Genomic DNA, 22,784 nt, shown 5'->3' on the forward strand with positions numbered 1-22,784 from the left:
CACAACCAAATCAAAGTAAAACACACATAATAATACCACCTGCAGGGACTAAAACAGCAAAAGGAAATAAATATGTTGTAGCTAAAAGCAAATGTGCACTATAATACGGTTCATTAGTTATTTAAAATTCAGGCTAACATGTAAAGAGATATGTAATTCATATAAGGTCTTTCCAATGTTTTGTGACCTAGTAAGCTTTGAAAGTTGTTACATTCAGTATATAATGAACTACAATGCATATAATACTCAGTATAAAATAAATGAAAGCCAATGTAAGTTACTCATGTGCCACATAAAATAATAATTTAAAATAAGTGTAGCTTTACTTTTTTGTCATTATGGTTACAGAATGTACAGAAATGGAGATATTATTGCTTGACCGGAGCTAAAACAATTTTGTAATATGTATTTGAAGTTTACTCAACCATTAAAAGTTTTGTCACAAAACTCAAAGTGTTGTTATTACAAGTGAATTTAGTAATTCAGCAAGAAAACCGAGAGAACCAAGAAAAACTGTATTAAAATTTTCAAGTAAGTGTTTGCTCTTTGGGAATAGAAATATTTTAAAACATTAAAACAGAACTTAGTTGGAGACGGTATTCTGTTTTTACAAGAAAATATTTAGAAAACATAAAACCTAGTTAATTCAGAAGATAGGACTTTTTTTATACCATGTGAATGTTACACGCTTCCGTATTGAACTTGTGCTGCACAGTAAGGGGCGGTAACAAAACAAATGTTTGAAGTTCAAAGCCTCAAAAAGGTGAGCTCAATATTTATGTCGATAAATCAGGAAATGACTACACTGAAAGTCAGCAGCTTCTATGAAACCTATGATCATTTAGAGAACTAGCATCGGTTCTGACTCCAACCATTATTTGTGAGTGCAGCTTTGCAATCAGCTACGTGATCATCATGTGCAGCATCCCCCCTCCCTCCATCCTTAGCATCACTCCCCTCGTACAGGCTGTCCTCAAAACCTCCAGTGGCGTTGCCCGTCTCGGTCTGTGCACGCTGATCCGACTAGCAGGAGGAGGTGGGATCTATGTGCTAGTTGTGGTAGTGGGCTAACAAACGACTACGTGCGAACCGTGCAGACTGCCAAGCTCGGTTACCACTCCCATAAGCGCTCTTTTTTCTCTGGAAAAAAACTAAGACCGCCCGCCTCTGAGACAGTTATTCGCCACTGCAAGCTGCTCTCTTACTCATCGCTGATTTTGAATCAAATTAATCAAGAATCGTGATAACCACAACAGCCAGCAGTCGTGAACACCGCAGGCCGGGGGGGTTGTGTGATGAGATCGCCCTGCAGCGGGGATTTGGTAACGCAGAGATAAGACTGCTTTTTGCTGCCAGGACGAGTTTCGGTTTGGATCGACTTGTCGCCTTTTTTTTTTAAAGCCTATTAGAAGAAGCACGTTGTAGAAGAGCACGACTACTACTGGGGCTGCTGGGGGGATTGCTGGTGAGTTGATAGTACTTTCTTTTTATTTTAATTAACCCGTTATCTGTAGCTGCTAGCTGCTAGCTCACTGTCAACTGTTAACATCCAATGAGCCCAACTTGGTAAAAAGCACTGATGCTCCCAATTCAAGTTCAAAACCAGCCAAAAATAACAGTATTGCACTAAATTACTCTTCAAGTTATTATAAAGCAACTTAAAATGTTTAAGGGAAATGACTGAATGGTTATGAATTTGTGTAAATGAACTTAAATGGTTTTTCAGTAGTAAAGGAAAGGGGGTGGAGGGGGGCTGCTCACGTTAAGTAATGCTATGTCATTTGAAGCTAAGGTTAGCCTGACGGCTACTAGCTAGGGAGCCCACGCCCAATTGGTCTCCTGTTCTTTAATGAGCAACAACCATATCATGAATGGCTCAGTTACACCACAGAGATCCCAGCCTCGTGTGGATAACAATACATAAAACATTAGCTGTCTATCTGAGCTCAACGGCTGACCCAAAGTAAAGTAGCTCAGGGATGTCCTCCTATCTCTATGAAATTCCCACTTTGTGCTTATCGCAGTGGTCTCCCTCTCCCCTCATCCACAGCAGGTTAATCGTAAACCCACTTCTTCGCTGTATCGTGGATAGTAATAAACCTCGCGTGGTAGCCAGTGTTTCCGGCAACACTGATAACACTGTGTGGACTTAAAAAACATCCGACACGTTAATCAGTGCAAGTGGGTGTAGCTTGTAGTAGTTTATGAGGCTGTTTAGGTGGCATGTTCATTTAGTTTGCGTATTCATGAATCATCGTGGTGTGATCAAAAATGAGTCATTCTGTTAGGTGAGCCCCCCCCTCCCCTCAAGCCCACCTTTATTGGGAGAAATCATGCTGGCTTTGCACCGACTTCTCACAGCAGTACAGTTATTGGCCCTGTATATGGGGAGTGACCAGATGCCCCTCATTATGTGGGACTGCACAGCATTTTATGGCCTTGTCACCTTTGTTCCACATGTTGAGACAGTGTCCTAAATTTTGACTGGCTCTGCAGTACTTGTAGTTTTCTAAAGTCTGGCTTTTAATGCATGTGAAGAAAGCAGGGAACTATTTTTAATATGTTCAAGTAGAGGTTAGCCTGTCTGATCCTATCTGTGCCCATCAGGGAAAGAATTCACCAGAAATGAATGTAATAGAAACTAGGGCTGTTCGATATAACGATATATATCGGATGACGATATAAAAACGTCTATCGTTTCATTTTACGCTATCGTTTGTTTCGTGGTGTCGCAAAATAAACTGTTTACGGCAATATTTTTTCATCATTTTGATGGTCACTGTAGTGGCTATATTAATTTCTTAAAGTTCTCTCTTTCTCTTATATTTAATATAACCACACTACAGACAGACAAGCACTTGTTTTTATGCGTTGTCGTTAGCAACAACGACGGTAAAACCACGGCGTGTCCGCTTGTTTATTTTCCACATAAACCTTTCACAATAAAGCTCAAGATCCTGTTGAGACTTTTCAAAATAAACTGAATCACGTGAAAGATGCAGAATATTTACGGATGAGAAGCAAAAAAGAGCCGTCAGGTGCTAAAAAAAAGAAACCTTAGACTCAAACGTTAGAACAGACTTTTCCCCGCAGCACGCTGTGTAATAAATACTCACAAAGAAAACGGTGGCCCTTAAAACTTATGTCTAAAAATGTATAGCTTCATGCATCAGTTAAAACACTCGACTCCAGGTACATGACGCCCAGCTGGAAACACTTAACGCAAGTCGAGCTGCCTGCGATTCACAGAATTTACAGAAAATGTTGCATTTTTGTGATTTTATATCGTTATCGGACGATAGATGTCTTAATATCGGGATATGAGATTTTGGTCATATCGCACAGCCCTAATAGAAACTACTTCAAAGAAAATGAAAAGACAGTGGGAAATACAGTTTTTCTTCAATTTCACACAGAGGAAAATGTGGCCTGAAGTGACACATAAATAATCAAAATCATCAGATATGGCTTAAAAAAAAGCATGACGATTGATGGGTGCATCCCTGCTGAACTCCAGTGATGATCAGCAGACAGAAAAGCAGCTGAAAATACAGACAATGCACATAATATAAAGAGTATGAGACAATAAGAGCAAACTTCAACTCCCCCTTTTAGGCTTATTGTTTTTACTCATCAAGAGAGTTGGATAAGTAGCTTTCAGATATAATTTATTTTGCCTTTAGGTGCATATCTGGCACCCTGCAGAGTATATGTATTTTTATTTTTAAGTTCAATATGAAAATATCAGACTACCTGGCAGCACTGCCCCACACAAACACAAAATTCTTTTGGTATCTGGTCACCCACATATGACTCTACATTCTGATTATAACTGAGGAAAAATAGTGTGAATTTCCAAGACGTTAAGGCAATGATTTGTTTATATATTCCAAAAAGATTAATGAGCAATATATTATACTTTATTTTAATATTAAACAATATTTTTAGCCTTTCTCTGCTATTACAGTGTGTTTAACATGGGTTACGTAAATAGTTCAACATCTCATAGATGATTGTGGCCAAAAAAAAAGTGTTATGCTGTCTTTGTGCTGAACTCGTTTGTGAACTCTAGATGCAATGTTGCAGTATTGCACTGACTCTTGCAAACCTGACTTCCAGCTGTGGTCTCAGCTGTGAAGTAGACAATTGGAGACAATGCAAAGCGTAATCACACATTCAACGCTGTAATCACCCACTCATTCTAGGAAAAGAAAACATGCAGTCATAGCATTGAACAGCTTATATTTCAACTGTTCCCTGACTTTCAGGGGTCTAAGAATAGAGTCCTTGTGCACGTTGTATGAACTGTTGCTTTGTGACTTCGGGCTATGAAGTAATTAAATGGCTTGTTCCAAAAGTTTAGGCGTTATCCACCAGTACTAATGACAGGTTGGTGCATGTGACTGAATGATACGTACAAAACTGAGTAAAAATGGCTTTGTAGTTCCCCCCAAATTTTTCTTTCCTCTACAAGTAAGGCAAGGAAGGGTATTTAATTTGTACAATGTAATAAATGGGTTATGTATGTATAATGTCTATATCTAGCGTATTGATAAAGATAGTAGCATTAGCAATCACTCAGTCTTCAAGTGGACTGGTTGTACATTAACACTAACCTGCTCATAAATGTGAAGTCCATCTAATAAAGCTTATTTTAACAGCCTTCAAGTATTTGAAGTAGCATGTTTGATTCTGTGCAGTTTCAGGCATCAAAAAAAATAAATATTGTAACAAAAATTTACTACCAAATAATGTAAGTGAAAATTCAGTGAGAGCAGGCAGCGAACAGTCCATGATGGTAATAGCTTGTGAGTCTATAAAAAAAGTGTGTTAGTTGGAGGAAAAATTGTAGGTTCGTGTATGCACACTTACAGTGTGTTCTTTTATCTGTTTTAAAATTTTCACTTTCAGGAAAGCACCAGGGATCTGTTTTCACAGCTGTTAGTTTGTACTTCTCAAATTATTTGACATAACACAACTTCATGTTCATATCATTAGGTAGCAGAAAGAAGCAAAGTGAAGTAAGACAGCATTAAAAAAAAAGAAAGAAGGAAAGAAGTCATCTACCTATGAATTGATGGTTCAACCGATTACACAGAAATTTTCCATGAGGGAAGGAGTGAGGTCCATGCCCATTTACTTAAAAAAGTGGGCTGTTTTTTTTTTTTCCTCAAGGGCACCTGGTAATGCAACACTGGATTTCTGTAACAGTAAGGGGGTGGGCTTCCTCTTACTTCACTGTCTGACAGAGAATCAATAATGGCCGTTCTGCTTTTTTAATGCCGTCTTTGAAGACTCGTTAGATACTCAGAAAGAACTAGGCAAAGCTGTGTCACAGATACAAAAACATCCTCCTGTGATCCCTTAGTTACATTGCAATAGGTCTAGGCTGCTGGAGGATTCCTATGATGCCTTTAGTACTTCTTCTTCAGTCACCTTACTATGTGTCTACACACATCTGCATTTAATTATTTGATATTATTAATCTCTGCCTTTCTTCCATGCCTTTGTCCTTTCTTCATCCGCTCATCCTGGACCGGTAGCGGCAGATGGCGCCTCTTCCTGAGCCTGGTTTTGCTGGAGGTTTCTTCCTGTTAAAGGGGAGTTTTTCCATCCCACTTTCACCAAAGCGCTTGCTTGTAGGGAGTCATATGATTGTTGGGGTTTTCTTTGTATTTTTGTAGAGTCTTTACCTCAAAATACAAAGCACTTTGAAGCAACTGTTGTGGTGATATGGTGCTATACAAATAAAATTGAATTGAATTGATTAAAGCAATTAGTTATACTCCAGTCAACTTGATAAATGCTTCCTTACAGTACCTTGTTAATAACTGCATGGGGACTGTAATTTATTACTGCATGTGTGTTAATACTTCTTGTGTAATTGTCCTGTTTCACAGGAAATGAGCATTATCATATTAAGCTGGGAAGCCCCTCCCCTCCCACAGGTGCTCTAATCCCTTAAGGGAAAGGTTAAATAGACAAGTGACATAACAAATTCATGGTGTATGCTTAAAGCCTGTCCAACATGTTCCAAATATTCTCCGGTCTGGAAATACAAGCTTGATGGCTGCAGCGCTTGAGATGTAATTGATCCACAAATCCTTGTGTACGCTCCTGTGCTCACATGTATCTGTATCACAATAAGCCTTCACAAATGATAACCAATTTAATTATTCTTCTCAAGTAAATAAGCCAAAATATAGGGTTTCTGTTAGTGAGTATATGGTGAAGAGAGATACTTATGATCCCCTTTGAAAATCATCTAATGCTTAGATTTCACCCACTGATCATTCACTTGTGGCTCTTGGCCTCAACTCTAAGTACTAAATTCACTTAAGTATGGTCTCACTGATACTAACTATGGGTTCACTGACTAGTTTTACAGCTTGTTTTCTTTACAAAAGTTGCACTTGACCTATATAGGCTAGTTGTTGATTCCCTGTGGGTCAATAGCAGATAACGCTAAGAATTGATATGACTTCAGCTTGTTTTCATGTTTCTACTTGACTTACTCACCCTCACATGACTACAGGTTATTTATACTAACTGTGACCCTGCACTTTGCAGATCCAAGGGTCCCATTTCCCTAAAGTAGGTAGTTGTGAAAGGACGCCGCTTGCTAAAATTTAAACACGAGCTTGTTCAGCGATCGTGCTGCTTTTTAGAAGGCAAATAAAATGAAGAGCAGAAAAGAAAGTAAAATTTTGACAGTCAAATGGAAACTGGTTAATGAGGTGACATGGAGTGCTGGAAGGAGGGTGAAAAAAGAAACTGCAGAGAAGCACAGGGGCAAGAGTGCTATGAGGCAGCTGTGTGTGTCAGTTTTCTCGTATTTGTGTCGTCTTGTGTTACTGTGAAAGTCCACTGAGGAACGATGACGAGCTCATGGAGACGGAGACAGACAAAAATGGTTAAAAAGGAAGAGAAATCAATCAAATGTTCAAGTATGGCTTGAATATAGCCTCAAAAAACATACTCTAAAAGTTAGCATGAAGTAGGCAGCAGATTTTCTCATTTAGAAGCAACACTATCGAGACTAAACCAAGCGAAAAATAACAACTTATCACCGCATGCAAAACACCATAAGGGAAAAACCATAAAGGTAAACTCTAATGGCAAAGGTACAGGAGTGAATTACAGTGTGGTAGACTAGTGAAAGCGAAAGAACGCTCAAAGAAACTTGTAAACAAGTGAGCCTTTGGGGTTTGAACATTAAGCCAAAGCACAAGTGCCAAAACATGCCAAGCTCCAAATGGCCATTTGTTGCTGGCGCCAAAAGGGAGTCAATCCCTATAGACTACAGACGCCCATGTACAGCCTGGTACACAAGTGGTTTTGGTCTCTGTAGGTTATTTCCCCGCTCATGACACCTCTACTATGAGCCTTTGTCTCACTTGTGGCTTGAAGTTATGGTTAAATTAGGTTTTCTTGTAACAAATTGTCAAGGCCTTTTACTTTTGCTGTTTATATTTCAGCACTGACAGCCGCTTGGTTCAGTTTAAAATGTGACAAACGATGAGGTAGGAGTGACCACTCTGATTCACTGATGCTTTGACCCAGTGTGTCAGGAGCAAAAATTTCCAAGGCCACCTTGTACCTGACTGAGCCACTAGCTTTGACAAATATGCAGTAATTAATGGCGGCGGGATGGGAACAGGCTGTACTGATATCATAAAACTCTAATTAGCCTACTGCAAATACAGCCCTTCCATATACTACACCAGTGGTTCTAAAGCTGTGGTGTGGAGGCAAGGCAGGTAGAGTACAGACAAGCAGGGAAAAAATATGAATATGAAAGTTGAATACGATTGATGAAAATAAACAAGAGGTTGTTGATGCTGGAGACTTTTTTTCTTTTTGGTTAATGATGGTTAAAAGTTGTGGTTTGTAAACTTTTTGGCTTTTGAACTGGGACATGCCAGAAAATCCTCAAAATCCTGTACTACTGCATTCATGTTTCATCTATTATTAAGTAATCACACCAGTCCCCAGTGTCGCTTTAATGACTTCCTTTTATAAAACTGTTCCTGGCTTTCTGTCTCTGTTGCAGGGAGATAAAATTAATAAAGAGTGATTTATTTTGAGGAGTCTACAAATGACTGGTTACCTATTGTAAAAACGCCCTCCTCACTGATTCCCCTGTGTTGAGTCGGTAAATATGCACAGGTAGATTAAAAAGTAAGGCTAACACCGTATCGAACAGCCAATCAGCAAATGAGGGGCGGCATCTTTGCTAGTGACAAAGGATGCTCAACATTTCCGGCACTAGAAAAGGAGCCTTACAGTTAACACTTTCTAGGGAAACTTAATGATGACGAAGACTGCTTGTTATATGTGTGGATTTCATGCATGTTTCTGAATGTATAAGTGCGCATGTAGTTCTGTTAGGTGTCATCAGCTGCTATGAGCTCACCCCCGTTGACAACCCTATGTCTCCCACGTCTCCATAACTAGATTTACAGCTACAGTGACCTACTTATTGTAGAACCTGGTCCAACTTTGGAAAAGCAAGCGTTTGTGGGCACTGCTAGCCAAAAGTAAATAGTGAGATGCACAACCATGTCTTTATCTGCTGCATACAAAACATAATCCATCTTTTTCATTGAATTACTGTTTAAAAATGTGCTTTTTAAAGCTTTCTTCTCTCACACTGAGACTTGTATCATACCCTTGTCTTAAGGCATAAGGATCAGCTGTGTTTAGATTCAGTTATCTGAACATTAAACTGCTGAAAATATGATATGTAAGTAAAGTGTCATGTGAGTGCAGACATTTCACTTTTCGCTGCCAGCACATTTTAAAGAGCCCCTTACTCTGCCTGTGAGGCCCTGGTATTTGTTACTGCCCTTTGGCATATTAAGTTTCAGATGTGCAAATCTCATGGCCGTTCAAGGCTGCTAGTGGAAATTTCCACTTCTCTTCATACAGCGTCTTGTGTATTATAATGCTGAGGACTGATAGCAAGAAACTGTACAACACATTTAAAAGTTTAGGCGTTGTTTAAAAAGCAGTTTGGTGTTTATTTATATAGGTAATGTTTTTTTCTTTTGTTAAGCTTTTAACTACTTTTTCCTCTTTGGAACCCAGTGGCAGTAAAACTCACCAGCTGCTAGACAAAAGAAATTAGAAACATAGAGGGATCATGTGGTACTCGTTCAAAAAGGTTCAGCTTCTATCGATCAGAAGTTCAAGGCAGGATTGTGGTGGAGGCAGGGTGTGTTCTTTATGTTTAAGGTTTACAAACAGTGAGTTATATCATTAATAAGTTACACAATGCTCATCAGGAGGTGTGGTGATGAGCGAATGGAAAGGGAAGGTTCCTATCCTGGGTTGTTCATTGAAAACATTAGGTCTGTGTCCAAGGGTGACCATTTTTAACGTTCTTATAAGGACTTTAACTTTTATTCTGTACTGGCTACATTGTCGTCTGGTTTGTTTTAGTGGGTTTAACGTACGTGTAGATTTTTCTATCAGGCTGACCTATCAGACTCAAGTAGATGTGAATGTTTTACAGTGTGAAACAACTGCATAACATTGTTTTGCTTTCAGTCTGTTGCACAGATAAATCATGAGTCACTGGCTTACTGGAAAAGTTCCTTCATGGGCTGCAGTCAGTTAAAAAAAAAAATCATAAAAAAGTTATGAAATAGTTTAAAAGTTGAAACTGCCTGCCAGCAGAGATGAAAAAGTGCAGTCTGAGACATTGTCTTTGCTCCTCTCTTAGTTAGGAAGTTGATGTTATCCTCAGGAGAAGCACAGTGTTCCGACAAATGGGAAGCAACGGCTCTCCCATTATTTTTTCCGGCTTGTTTTTGTCTCGAGTCTAAGGAGAGCTGTTGCTTCAAATTAAACGGAGTTGAAATTTTATGATCAAATCAGAATCAGGCTCAGTTGTAGGTAGGAACAAAACAAACAGACTGCGAATGTACACAAATATCTGAAGTTTCATTGATTTGTTTTTTCATGTGTGTCCTTATGATGACTTTCTTTTGTAGAAAATTGATTGCAGACTTCCCAGTAAGTTAGGCAGCACGTGTTTATCTTCATTTTGTAAAACTGTGGAAAAAATCTGAGTTAAGTTTTTCAGTTTTCTCTGGTTAGGGAAATGTTCTGCACGTGCTGACTGGCTTTATCAGTGCTCGCTTTATAATTTTACTATGTTTGTATAACCAAATATCTTCATAGCTATAAACACAATGTAAAAAACAAAAAAACAAAAAAAAAACATGGACTCAATTGTAGTTACATTTATTGGGAGGTGCACACCAGGTTACTTAGAAGGTTGCGGCGTAGGGTTAGGTGGGGTTCCACTTATGGCGTAAGTTACGACGTATATCTGACGCACAAGTATAATTTGTGTGTAATTGTTTCTCTTGTCATGTATTACATGGTTGTTGTTTTTACAGTCTGCTGCTGACCTTCGTGATGTTATGTGCCCTGTGTATTGTGTTTAAGTACATCCTGCTGACACAAAAACAACAGATTCTGCAGATACACCCTGATAATGTTGTTGTTTTTTTTTTTTTTTAATCCCATGATACGGCAGGCAAAATGTATCCTTTGTGTCCCTTAGTCATTGTGCTGTGGCACTGTACTTTGGGCATTGTGCAGTCAGTTACGCTAAAATAGTCTAGTATGTAACCCCTTAACAATAGCGACGCATGATTCTGCTGCTTGTGACACACGTCACAAGCTTACGTGTGTTCAGCATTAACACAAAGTACTGGACATTTCAGTGTTCAGTTGTGAACATTTTATGAGGAACTAATTTGCTCGTCATACCTCTTCCTGTGTGTATTCATCCCTAAGATGTGACATTAAACTGAAGAATTGTGGTTGGTCGTGTGGATCATGCAACTTCTTGAAATAAACTCTGTGCAAGAATATGCTGTTATCATTAGGAAACCCACATATAGGAGCTCAATGTGGAGTAACTCTTTCTAGTCCCATCGCACATGAATCTGGACAATAAAATATCAGAGGTCAGACAAAAGGTACTCTAGGTGAACATGTTTCATTTTCTGTTTTGCAATGAGATCAACTGAGACTTTGAAGCTTTACAATCCACGAGTCATGTTTTCCTCATTTGTACTTTGCACGTACTCGTTTCTATTTTACTCTTGATGAAAATAGAATAATTACTTTCGCCTTGTTTTTCTTCAATCATGTCTCACAGAGCCATGCACAAGGAATGCGAAGATTTTCCCACTCATCCTCATTTCCAATGCATCTGCAGTGTGCATAGCCTTGTTTCTGGTTACATAATAGGGTGAGGCCGTGTAAAAATGTCTGAGGGAGACAGGCAGATGGTGAAAGAAAGGGAGGAATGAGGAGAGCAGATACATTTAATACAAAAAGAATGATTTATATCGCCCAGTTCACACTGGCTCCTTTTCTAATACTCTCCTGTGTTTGACAACGTGATACCTCTCCCCCCACGCGCGCGCGCACACACACACACACACACACACACACAAAAAAAATTGGAGGTATGTAAGTTGTTGACTGCAAAGGGGTTAGATTTCAAGATCTTGATGTACCCACGACCCTGTCAGTCAGCGAATCTTGATACTGGAGGGATGCTGCACAGAGTGAAAGACACAGCCTCATGGTTTAGGGCAAAAAACTTCTTAAACCTATCTTTCAGTCTGATCGTATTAGCCGTGACCAGCATACCTAAATGACACATCCCAGTAACCAGATCCCTGACCTACATGTCTCTCATATAGCAAGCAATAAAACCATAAAGGTAGAGTCATATCTGTGCTGGATTTCAGAGAAACAGAGTTAAAGTTCAGCACTTGGGTCACATGTCAGTTTATGTGCTTTTGTTTACTTTGATATTTAAGAACTGTGGAAAGAATTGTTTTTAGCCTCATTATTTTATTTAAACTGTTCCCCATTGACAAAATGCCACTCTTTATGAATGACATTTAAAAACTTAATAATAAAAAATAATACTAGAAATATAAAAATATATAATACGACTAAATACTAGTTTTCCAAACTGTACGGTTTTAGTTTTATTCCAATTTTCCAGCGTCTGTTTTTCCAGATTGTGCTGAAGACCTCTGTCCTAATTATCTACTATGAGGAACAGATTTGTCAGTGTGTCGCGCTCAGATTTCTCCAGAGGTGTTTGCACAGCATGTTTCTGTGGTTAGATAAGCTCGGGTATGATGCTGCGGCTGTGTTGGTTGGACATTGTTGACCAATATTGGCCTGATATGTCAGACAGAAGCTATTTTTTCCTTTGAACGTGAATGCAGATAAAGGAACTGTGTCTTACAGTAGTTCTAGTAGTTTGTCCACTTTGGCTCCATTGTTTACAAGAGTCTCACAAATAACAGAGCATGCGTCACAATGCGGTTTCGAGTTGAGCCGTGTCTCCAACCTTCCATCTCTACAGTTTGTAAGTCGGAATTGGCCCCAAAACTTCAGTTTCGGCTCAGCTCTTGTTAACACAGAGAAGCCAAAAAGAGTCAGAGAGCAGAGAGGGGCTCGAGTTTGGCAGGGAGCCTTTATGAACAGGGCGCAGATATGATCCGAACAAGTCAACAGATGCACTCAGTGAAAAGGCTCTCAAGGACACAGCATGGCACTTTTTAAAGGCCTGTGTTACAGATAGATGCACACTTTTCTGCTCTTCAGCATGAAAGCACCAATAGGGTATGTTTATGTGAGTTTCTTTATTCTATATTTAACAAAAATAAGTGATGCAGTCTGGAGATAATTTCATTAACATGTAGTTGTGTAACTTGGTAGCTTGAACTACTCAAAGAAATTATTCTAACTGTGTGAACTGACGCAAGATTGTAACTAATATTGTAAATGAAAGTGTGTGTTTTGTTTTCAAGTTTTGGAGGTGTTTCTGGAGGTGTTTCTCACATTGTGTCAAAGGTACGCAGCACAGAGGCATGTTTGTTATCGGATAACAAGAGCATGGTTGCCTGGACTGTGTTTGTGAAGAAGACAGTTGAGCTCGGGGCTTGAGTTTGGCACATGTGAGGCTACCAAGCTTCAGTTAGCTGGCAAAATTATAAACTAAAATGTCTTTTTTGCTGCTCGTTCATGAATGATTAAACTCATAGGGTCACCGGGGGCCCTATGAGTTTAGGATATTTGAAAATGAATATAATAGACTTTCCCTGATGTTCGTGTAATACTCTGATCTCTACATGCACCACAATGTTTTGCAGGCCAGCAGAGGATGTAAAAGAAACTGTTGTTAAAGTCACAAGAATTTCATTTCTATTCTGAGTCAGCAATTGTCTTTTCAAAGTGTCTTTGGAGGAAAAAACAAACAAAACAACTCGTGGCAACCGTTAGCTTTTGAGTTCAATAGCCTCTCTTCTGAAGACAGCACGCTAGCTTCATTCCTTATCTAAGCTATGCTTATCTTAAACGCCGGATTCCATCCTCTGGGATGTGATACTCACACATACAATTTGGGCTCAGTTTCCACTGAGATACTACTCAAGCTTGACCTGGCTGTTGTGCCTAATATTTGGGACATTTTTCCCTTTACATCCCCCTTTAAACTGGTGACTCCATGTGCTCAGTTCACTCAGAACTCTTTATATTTATGGGATAAATCTCGGTCCTCGTAGCTTTTACAGTCTGTTTCTAAGCTGACAGTTTCAAAGTCATGCTGAGCCACTGAAACATTTATTAGAAGGAGAACATCAGGTCCTTTACTTCTCCTGTTTCATAAACCATGTGCCTTGCATTGCTCTTGTGTAAAGCTAGAAAGAGACGCTGTGCCAACCACGTTTATGTATGGATGACTTGCAGCTCTGGAGCGAGACAACTATCGTGATTGCTAATACCAGCTGCAATAGTGTCATGTAGAAGCGCCTGGAAATAAAGCTAAGAAAGTGCTCACCATATGGAGGTGACTCTGTTATGTAATAGAAAGCATTTTTTGGGGGGGAGGGGGGTGGACAATTATACAGTGAGCAGGGGATTGTTAATGGCCTCAGTAAAACCTCCAAAACTTTCCACTCGGGAAGTGTACAGGAATGAAGCCTTTAGGGAAGAGGGAGGAGCACAAGACACGGGTCCAAAAGGAGCAAAAGTTATTCCTGTCCCCCCTCCTCATCTTCTGTGTGTAGGCTCAGACATGCCTAGTCTTGTCCTTTTTCATAAGTTGAGTAAGAGCACTTGGCCAGTTTATCCTTGTTAGTCTTCTTTGGATTTGATGGATTAAGTTTATCAGAAGTACAAACATGGAAGAAAATATTAAACAAAAGTTGCCTACACATGTGTTTACACTCTTTTTAAATTATATAAATGCATAAATAAGCAATTTTCTCAGTTCTCTTGCCTTGTTTTGGTAGAAACAAAGCTTTAGTGGTTTGATAGCAAGAGGTCGTAAATGCTATAATGTCACAGTATGCTTTCTGAGTTGCCCTTTATTACTCGTGTCATTGCCCTGCAGTTTGTTTTCATTGCAGATTCTGAGGTTTAAGTTTACCTTCATGCAGGAGGGTTTTTGTCTTTGGACAACAAGTCACAGTTAACCCGTGTCACTATTTTTATCATTACATTGTATTTTATATCACTTCATCAAGGTTAACTAATTGTAACACTTGTAGTTATATGGTATTACAGTTAAGCAGCACTTCTAAAATGATGGAAAGTAAACGGCATCAGTATAATAATGTGAAAGCAGGATACTGTGGCCACTATTGCTTACTTATCTCATTACCTTTCTGCTCAATTTAAGTTGTGTCAGGTTTATTGTTATGTCATATGAGAAGCACAAACATGCACAATACCCACAGTGAGTCGCCCAAATGCTATGAAAGTTTAACCTGTCTTCTGAACAGGATGCAGAATAAAAACTGTGTGAGCACTTAAATGTTAATGCAAAAAGAGATGTTGTTGTTTTTGGTATCAAACTTTGAAGGTTGCAGTTGGGAGTGAAAGACCTGCCCTCAGCTCCAGCTCCTTAGAGTCATTTAGTTTTGTTATTGGTACAAAGGGTTTTTCTTTCTGTGGAGTGTGTTGGTGTCTGGAAGTACTTATGTCCATTTGTGTCTTTCCATCCAGGCTATCCATGAGCTCCGATTTCCCACACTACAGTTTCAGGATGCCAAATATAGGGTTCCAGAACCTTCCCCTTAACATCTACATTGTGGTGTTTGGGACAGCCATCTTTGTCTTCATCCTCAGCCTCCTCTTCTGCTGCTACTTAATAAGGTAAGAGTCACGCAGACTTTAGCTTGGGATCAGCGGAGGATTGGAATTTTTATAATGTGTGTGTGTGTGTGTGTGAGAAATGGCTGCTTTGCCATGCAGGTTTGTGGCATAAAGTGTCATACAGGCAACATTAGTGTGTGCATCAGATTAATCTGGTGCTAGTACCGCATGTGGTCTCTGAAAAGCTACGATGGAAGACACAAATATTTATTAAACATTTTAAAGAGACACATTTTTGTGTTTTTTAATTCATTATTTTTTTTTATCTATTACATTAATTTATTGATTTTTGTGTTGGTATTGGTAAATCAGTCAACCTGAGAAGCCTCCCAGATTTGCCTAACTTACAAATTCATTTACATGTGCAAATTAGGAAGCAACTTCCAATCATTGCTCTCCCATTCCTGTAAATCAGCCCCAGCAGTTTTGGAATTTGCGCGCACAATTGTAATTCACACAGCTCTGTCCAGAAGAGGTTGTGTGAAGCACGTTTTCGAAGACGATGGTGGTTTTGAACACAGCGTACCACTTGACCACCAAACCATCAGCGCCAGTGCTAATCTGACACTTGAAAACTGTCATTATGCAACGGCACGATAGCTCTTTCTCTAGGTCTGTTTGCCTCACATTCATTCAGAATTGCCCTTGTACTGTTTCACTTTAGCTCTGTCCATATTTTTGCATAATGTGAGGAGATGTTGAGTACTGAAAATGGCTTAATGCTAATGAGTTCTTTATAACTAGTAATTCAGAAACATGGAAATGCTTGTGCATACGTGCGAGCTGGTTACATGACATGACCTTGTAGCCTTTGACAACATACTGTATGGCACTTGTCACTGCCGCTTTAGGCTGAGATTTTGTGGGGAAAGAAAAAAGCTCTTGTTTTCTTCCTTTTTTTGAGAAATGTGTGTTAATAAACATTTGCTAATAGTTTTCTCACAAGTGGGGAAAAAGTTTCAACAGCACAGTTTGGAGAAAGTTTCTCTGATATACATATATAACAATTTGATATCTTAAAAAATATTTAAAAATGGCTGATATCCAAAGTGGCTTTTGATACATTGTGATGATCATGGCACTACATGTCAAAGAAACTAGTAATAACTTTTTTTTATTCATTTATTTATTTGCTGCTTTATTGCCACTTAACCTAACCTCAACCTTTTGGTATGCATTAAACTTCCACTGGTGTTTAAACATGTTGCTTGTAACTAATCTTTTTTTAAGCCCCTTTGTAAGCACAGCATCTTTAGTGTAATTATTTCCCTTAAAGGAAAAAGCAGAGATTGCTACTTACCAGCTACATCTCCACTAATATGTTTTCATTTTAATACGCTGCTTTTGACAAAAACCATCCCTAAACAGATGAGTGTTTCAGCGTTGTTACGAAAACGATCTCTGTACTTACTGAAATGGTTAAAAGCGTACAGCGCATAACTGTTCATGTCGACAGAAGTGGCGTGAACGTGTTGTGATTCACAATCCATGTTGAAATGTCCAGTTAGTCAGGGCTGATGTCTTTTTGTTCTCTAGAGAAGGTCATGAGGTAGGGGAATGCCTAATTAGAGGACAGCAAATACTAACTGCTTCCAAATGTGTGTCTGGCTGTCCAGATGAGGCCAATTCTTAATATAGCATTTAGTACCAGAATTTAGATACTCGTTTGCAATCATCCTAATGGTGCGATCTTCACGGACACGCAGCCACAGCAACGCAACAGACTTGGCAAAGCAGCTGAGACACTGACAAGTATCCAACTGTTAACGTATATATTAACCAGGCCAGTGCACACAGTTAAATGTTACCGCACAGCCACATTTCTTTTCCGTTAAGTTATCGTTGAGTTAGCAGCTGTAGCTAGTTAGTAGAAAGATAGCAGTAATGTTGGAGCATGGCAGCAAAAGGTGTAAGTCCCGCTTGTCTGTAATGTGAAGAGACAGCTTAATGTTCATTTAACAGAAGAACAAAACAGGATGTTTCTTTTGGGGAGTTTAAAACATCCCCAACCTTTACACACTGAGCTATTCTAGGAATGACCTAGCAGAGCCGTTAGCTAAAAAATCCTAATTAGCTGGACTTGACATTAAACTGTGTTTGATCTGCGGCGCTCCTAGTTTGAATAATAAAAAGCACAAGCTAAGATGTGTCCAGCAGCATTTTCAGAACTTTGCTGTAGGAGTCAGGGCCATGTGGACACTAGCCATAAACATCCAGAAAGTTTTGCTTTTTAAAATGAAAATGTATTAGTGTGGACATGATTTCATTCCCTTTCTACCTCCTTTTGTAAGCCGACTGGTCTAATCAAATTGTCCCGGCTGCTGTTGCAACAGGGGTTTTATCCTAGCAGCAGCAGACTGAACACAAATAATGCCCAGCGTTTTTTATCTAAAACAGTGAGAAGCAGCAGTTGCCCAAAAATTTCTCCCCTCGCCGTCTTGTCATGTCCTGTCTTGCAGGGCAAATGGTAAGTAGATTAACTCCTCTTGTGTCCTTACAATTCCTCATCTAACTGTAAAGAGACACTTAATGACTTTGATGCAGTACCATGATTCAGTACTAAAAGCTGAGATTGCCAGGTTTACTCTCTAAATGCAAATGAGCAATTTTGGCTCCATAAAAAGACTTCTAAAGATGCAGTCTCCCAAAGGGTGAAATCAGTTATGAGTATATGTCTAAATTTTCTCATGGTGTCCGATAATTTTTTTAAAAAAAATGACACGATTGCTCCATATTTGGGAAATACTTTGTGGAGCTCTGTGGACACGGCTCACACCACCATGAAGGGGGAATCTTAAGGTTTCTGTGCAGTAAAGCATCACCGGCAGGGGCGAGAAAGGAGAGATGAAGTAACACGTTAGAGTTGACTCGCAAGATTCCAGCAGACATATACTCGCAGATACATTTTGACAGAAGGCAGACTCTCACAGAAAAACTCAACCACATCTCTCAGCGAGTCTCTAATCCATACACACACAGGTGCGAAATATGCAGTTCAGTTTGCACAAACATTCAAAGAGTCTTAAGTATTGGGTGTTTCTGTAACGTGGAAAAGGAGCACTAGTAGTCGCTCTGAACAAATTCGGCAAGTATATTTGAATCGTTAGTCATCACTGCAGTTTATAATATTCATTACGCGCTCATGATACCACAGGGCAGATGACACATGTTTTTATGTAGGTGGCACTGACTGCAGCGTAATTCTATCCTATTTGACACCTGGTTTTCATATTAAGTATTCTCCCACTTTTGCCCACTTTTACATTGTACTTGTGGGCTAATGAGCAACCCCCACCCCCCCCATCAGTCGCCTATGACCCACCCTCCCATGATCTTGTCCCCTACCCCTGGGAGTCTCTGCACCTTTACCTGCTGACCTCTTTCAAAATGTCAGTTTCTCTCCTAGACTGTGCTGCTTGTTTTACAGATCCCTCTCACTCTGCTGCGAGAGGTTAAGGTTACTTGTAATGGAGGTAAATCTTACAAACCTATGAATTTTTCCTATCTCTTTTGCTCTTTTTTTCCTTCCCTAATTTTTAATTTTATTTATTTATTTATTTGTTTGTTTGTTTGTTTTTGCATATGCTATTCTCCCTCTCAGTACCTAGAACCTCTTATCCAGTGTTCTTCCTTTTGTCTGAATGTTTTTTGTAGCTTAAACTCGGGTTGCATCGACCGGTACTCTTGTTGTGCTTTTATAGAGTGCCTCAGGAACCTGCAGTAATGCTTTTAATGTATGATCTACTGTGTTTTTGGTGATGTGAGTTGATATTTTACCTTAGGTTCAGTGTTTGTTTTGACAGGAAACCAAGAGTATCTGTTAATATGTAATTTGCTTACTACTGCGTTCTCCTTCATCATCTTCTTTCTTTCCTTTCGGCTGCTCCCTTTAGGGGTCGCCACAGCGACTCGTCTGCCTCCATCAACCCTCTGCATGTCCTCTGTTGCTCATCCGTGAACTTCCGTGATCTTCCTCTTTTCCTCCTGCCTGGCAGCTCCATCTTCAACACCCTTTTATGAATATATCCATTAGCCCTCCTTTGCAACAGACCATCTCGGCTTTGCCGCTTCAACTTTGTGTCCAAACTCTGATGTACCCGTTTCTAATCCCTGCTGGTCATTCCCAGTGAAAAACTTAGCATCTTCAGCTTAGCCTCCTGTCTTTTTGTCCGTGCCACCGTCTCCAAATCATACATCATAGTAGGTCTCGCTACCAGCTTGTAAACCTTCCCTCATCTCCGTGTCTGCGCTCTCTTCTTCACCTCTCTTATTCATTGTCTGTTTCTTTGGATGGTTGACCCCAGGTATTTAAACTCATCGACCTTCACTACCTTTCATCCTTGCATGGTCTCCTTTCCTGCTCTTGCCCTCTCATTCACACACGTGTATTCTGTCTCGCTTCTGCTGCCTTTACTCTTTCTCCTCTCCATTGCATACCGCCATCTCTCCAGGCTCTCTTCCCTGCTCTCAGCTTCTGCATTGCTAGTCAAAAAGCTTTAAAAACACGTTGCTTTAGAAATATTTTACTTACTCTGTGTGAGGGGGTGAAGCTTGCCAGAAGCAGGACTCGTGCACTCACGAGAAAAATGCACAACCCAAACATATCTCATGGTTGCGCACTGCTCTGTCTCTTAGCGAAATAATTTCTGAACTAGTTATGTACACCAAGTTATTACAGTGTTTATCATTTTAATTAAAGCACCCCTGCTGATAAACTAGAGTAGATTGACTCTAGGAATTTTTTTTTCAGGACATATGGATTGTTTCTGTGTTATAGAGTCAAGTGAAGGAGGCCAATTATTAATCAAAAAGGTGTTTTGTCTTTACTTCTCCCCAGGTTACGGCACCAGGCGCACAAAGAGCTATATGCTTACAAACAAGTAAGAAAAAGCACAGACACACACACACACACACACACACACACACTTCAGAGATAGGAAATCATCTGTAGCTAAATGCACCGCAGAAATGAAGTATCATTGCAGTGTCTAGTTTGTATCAGCTGTGCATTGGCCAGCATTTAAAATTCCCATTGCTGACTCCTTAGGCAGCTGCAAGAATTTTAAAGGTTTTGTGTTTTTTGTAAGCACGCGTGCACGTCCAGCACTTCTGGATAAGAGTAAAGCGCTGGAAAAGTCACGGTTATGTGAAAGATGTGAGCAGATAATAGCGTGTAAAGAAAGAAAGAGAGATGGAAGGCGTTAACAAACTTACATTATGTAATACTGTGTATTACCAGCAGGCAAAAAGCATCCAAACATGGCATCACAGAGTGTAAACACATGTTTTGTGCGTTGTGTCTCTCTGATTGTTTTCTGTCTTTTATCTTAATCACACATTTTAGTGTCTAATATTGTGATGTTTCTGTTCAGGAACTGGTTATAATTATTCTCATACAGTGTTAATCTGACTAATGGTTCTTCTTCTGTTGTTTCACCTTTAGGTCATTCAGAAGGAAAAAGTCAAAGAGCTAAATTTGCATGAGGTAAGTGCTTTTCTGTTTCATTGGCTAATATCAGGCATCACTGTCAGAGCTTGCTGCGTCTACTGCAACAGTTTGTCACGCAGTATCAGCAGCAGACACTGTTCTCTGTCAATTTTGAACCTGTCAGTCACAAACGTCTTAGCTGTAGCCCCACTGTGTGTTTTTATTCAGGTTTTTAATCTCATCCTCTTAGTTTTGTACTTGCATAGAAACCCACGATGTCCTGGGTCGTCATTTAATTTAAAACAAAGTCCCAAGCGCTGGGCCTGTGAAGCAACAATTTAATGTTACAAAAAAGTTTAGAGCAGAGGTATCAAACATAAGATCCAGGGGCTAGAATTGGCCTGGCAAAGACTCCAATCTGGCCAACTGGATGGCTTTGGAACAAGTGAAGGAGGGCATAGATTTTAGTCTTTTAACTAAAACTTTATCTGTAATTTCAAACATTTATTTTTTTATCGTGTAGAGAAACTGACACATGCTGTTGGAATTGCATTTCTTTTTTATATTAAGATATCTCTGGGATTAACACCAAAGTGATCCCTTTGTGGCCCACAATGTAAAACAAGTGCGACGTCCGCAAAGATGTTATGCAACAAACATCCCGAACAGACATTCACCGTGTTTGAACAGGGTTTGTTAAGATTTGGTTTGACAACAGTGATGACTGATACGCACTGTTTGTCATCCAACATTCAACATGTGTCTTCACTCATAGTCATGTGAAAAGGTGTAGTTAAGGGATTAACGTCCTCCCTGTTATTATTACGTAATGCTCGGTGTCAGCTCAGTCTGGTTGGAAAATTACAAACGCAGAAGTAAAGCTGCATCGCTTCTTGCGGACAGCCTTTTAACAGAGCAGCGAAAATGAAATGTCAACAAATAGCGTCTTCATGTGTGCTTTGGCACAGGCCTGGCCATATTTTCTCATCAGCCATGCTGGAATTTCCTGCTGTCCCATCAGGCTTTGGGGTTTTATTTATGTTATTAGGAATCGAGGGAGAAAGCATCACAAAGTGTCGTGTGAATGAAGCGCGTGACAGAGTAACCAAGCTGTGTTTAAGGACAATAATATATATGCACACAAGGCTGACCCAGTTCCAGGCTCACAGGATTACCCGGTGGAAATGAGCACAGTCTAAGCTACGTGGATTTGGTCTTTTATATATATATAGCATAGCAGTGTAATATGGAACCCGTTGAGTGTTTATATAAGTCTGTAACTTGAACAGCTATCCTAAGCTGGTGCTGTTTTTAGCATGGCTTTGATCCCAGTCTACATTAACTGTCTTACATGTTATGTTGGTTTTATGTAAAGAGTGGCTGTCGTAATAGCATCACATGAAGTTCATGCTTCTGTGTCTTCTCAGACTTTTTTTGTGTGTGTGTATTTGTAGTTATAAACAAGTGCACACATCTAAAAAATATACCAGATGCTTGGAAACCCTCCCCCCAACTCCCAAGTGTATCGTGTTGTTTTTGGGACGTTTATAAAATAGGAAAAGCTGCACAAACACATCAGTGCTGAATGACTTTGATAAAAAAAAATAAATAAAAGTAACGCCTTGAGACCTGCATGAAAAATGCCTGTCATGTTTCAGCAGTGAAATACATAACACTGTGTGTCTATTTGCTGTGGTTGCATTTTCCTATCTATGTAGGGCAGAGGTAATGATTTCATATCTTTATCTTACATTCATCTTATCTAGTGCTGTGTAATTTGCTTTATCCGTTTGATAAGGTTGTTGGTCATATATTGACAGTTATTGATGTTGAACTGGATGAATAGCCTGGGAATATGTATGCAAGAATACAGTCAGCAAATGGCAACAACTGCCTACTGTAAACATTCAGTTGTTTTAACCGTGTAAAGCCCAGAAAAGTAAAATTATTTGAAACTAGAGTGTTTATTGAAGTTTCTGACAAATACAAAATTAATTAATTCGTGTTATTTGGAATTTGTGCAAGTTATTGTTTACATTGTATCTTTAAAAAATAGAATTAGATTGATAATATGGAGGTATCATAAACTCATGTATCAAATATTTGGCATTGTAAGAGTTAATTTTGCTTTGTGAAGATTTTATTTTGC

General features: G+C 39.4%; 1 protein-coding gene across 1 annotated transcript in view; it reads left to right on the forward strand.

Moving 5' to 3' along the window:
- The first annotated feature begins 992 nt into the window (after positions 1-992).
- The window catches only part of rnf24 (ring finger protein 24), a 31,877-nt gene continuing 10,085 nt past the window's right edge, over positions 993-22,784 (forward strand). Inside the window, exons 1-4 of the mRNA XM_063476183.1 lie at positions 993-1,465; positions 15,058-15,207; positions 20,045-20,087; positions 20,651-20,692. Of these exons, the coding sequence (XP_063332253.1) occupies positions 15,065-15,207; positions 20,045-20,087; positions 20,651-20,692 (228 nt within the window). The 5' untranslated portion in view covers positions 993-1,465; positions 15,058-15,064. The remainder of the gene's footprint in view (positions 1,466-15,057; positions 15,208-20,044; positions 20,088-20,650; positions 20,693-22,784) is intronic.

This window comes from Pelmatolapia mariae, linkage group LG6 (genome assembly GCF_036321145.2).
Source record: "Pelmatolapia mariae isolate MD_Pm_ZW linkage group LG6, Pm_UMD_F_2, whole genome shotgun sequence".
NCBI lineage: Eukaryota > Metazoa > Chordata > Actinopteri > Cichliformes > Cichlidae > Pelmatolapia > Pelmatolapia mariae.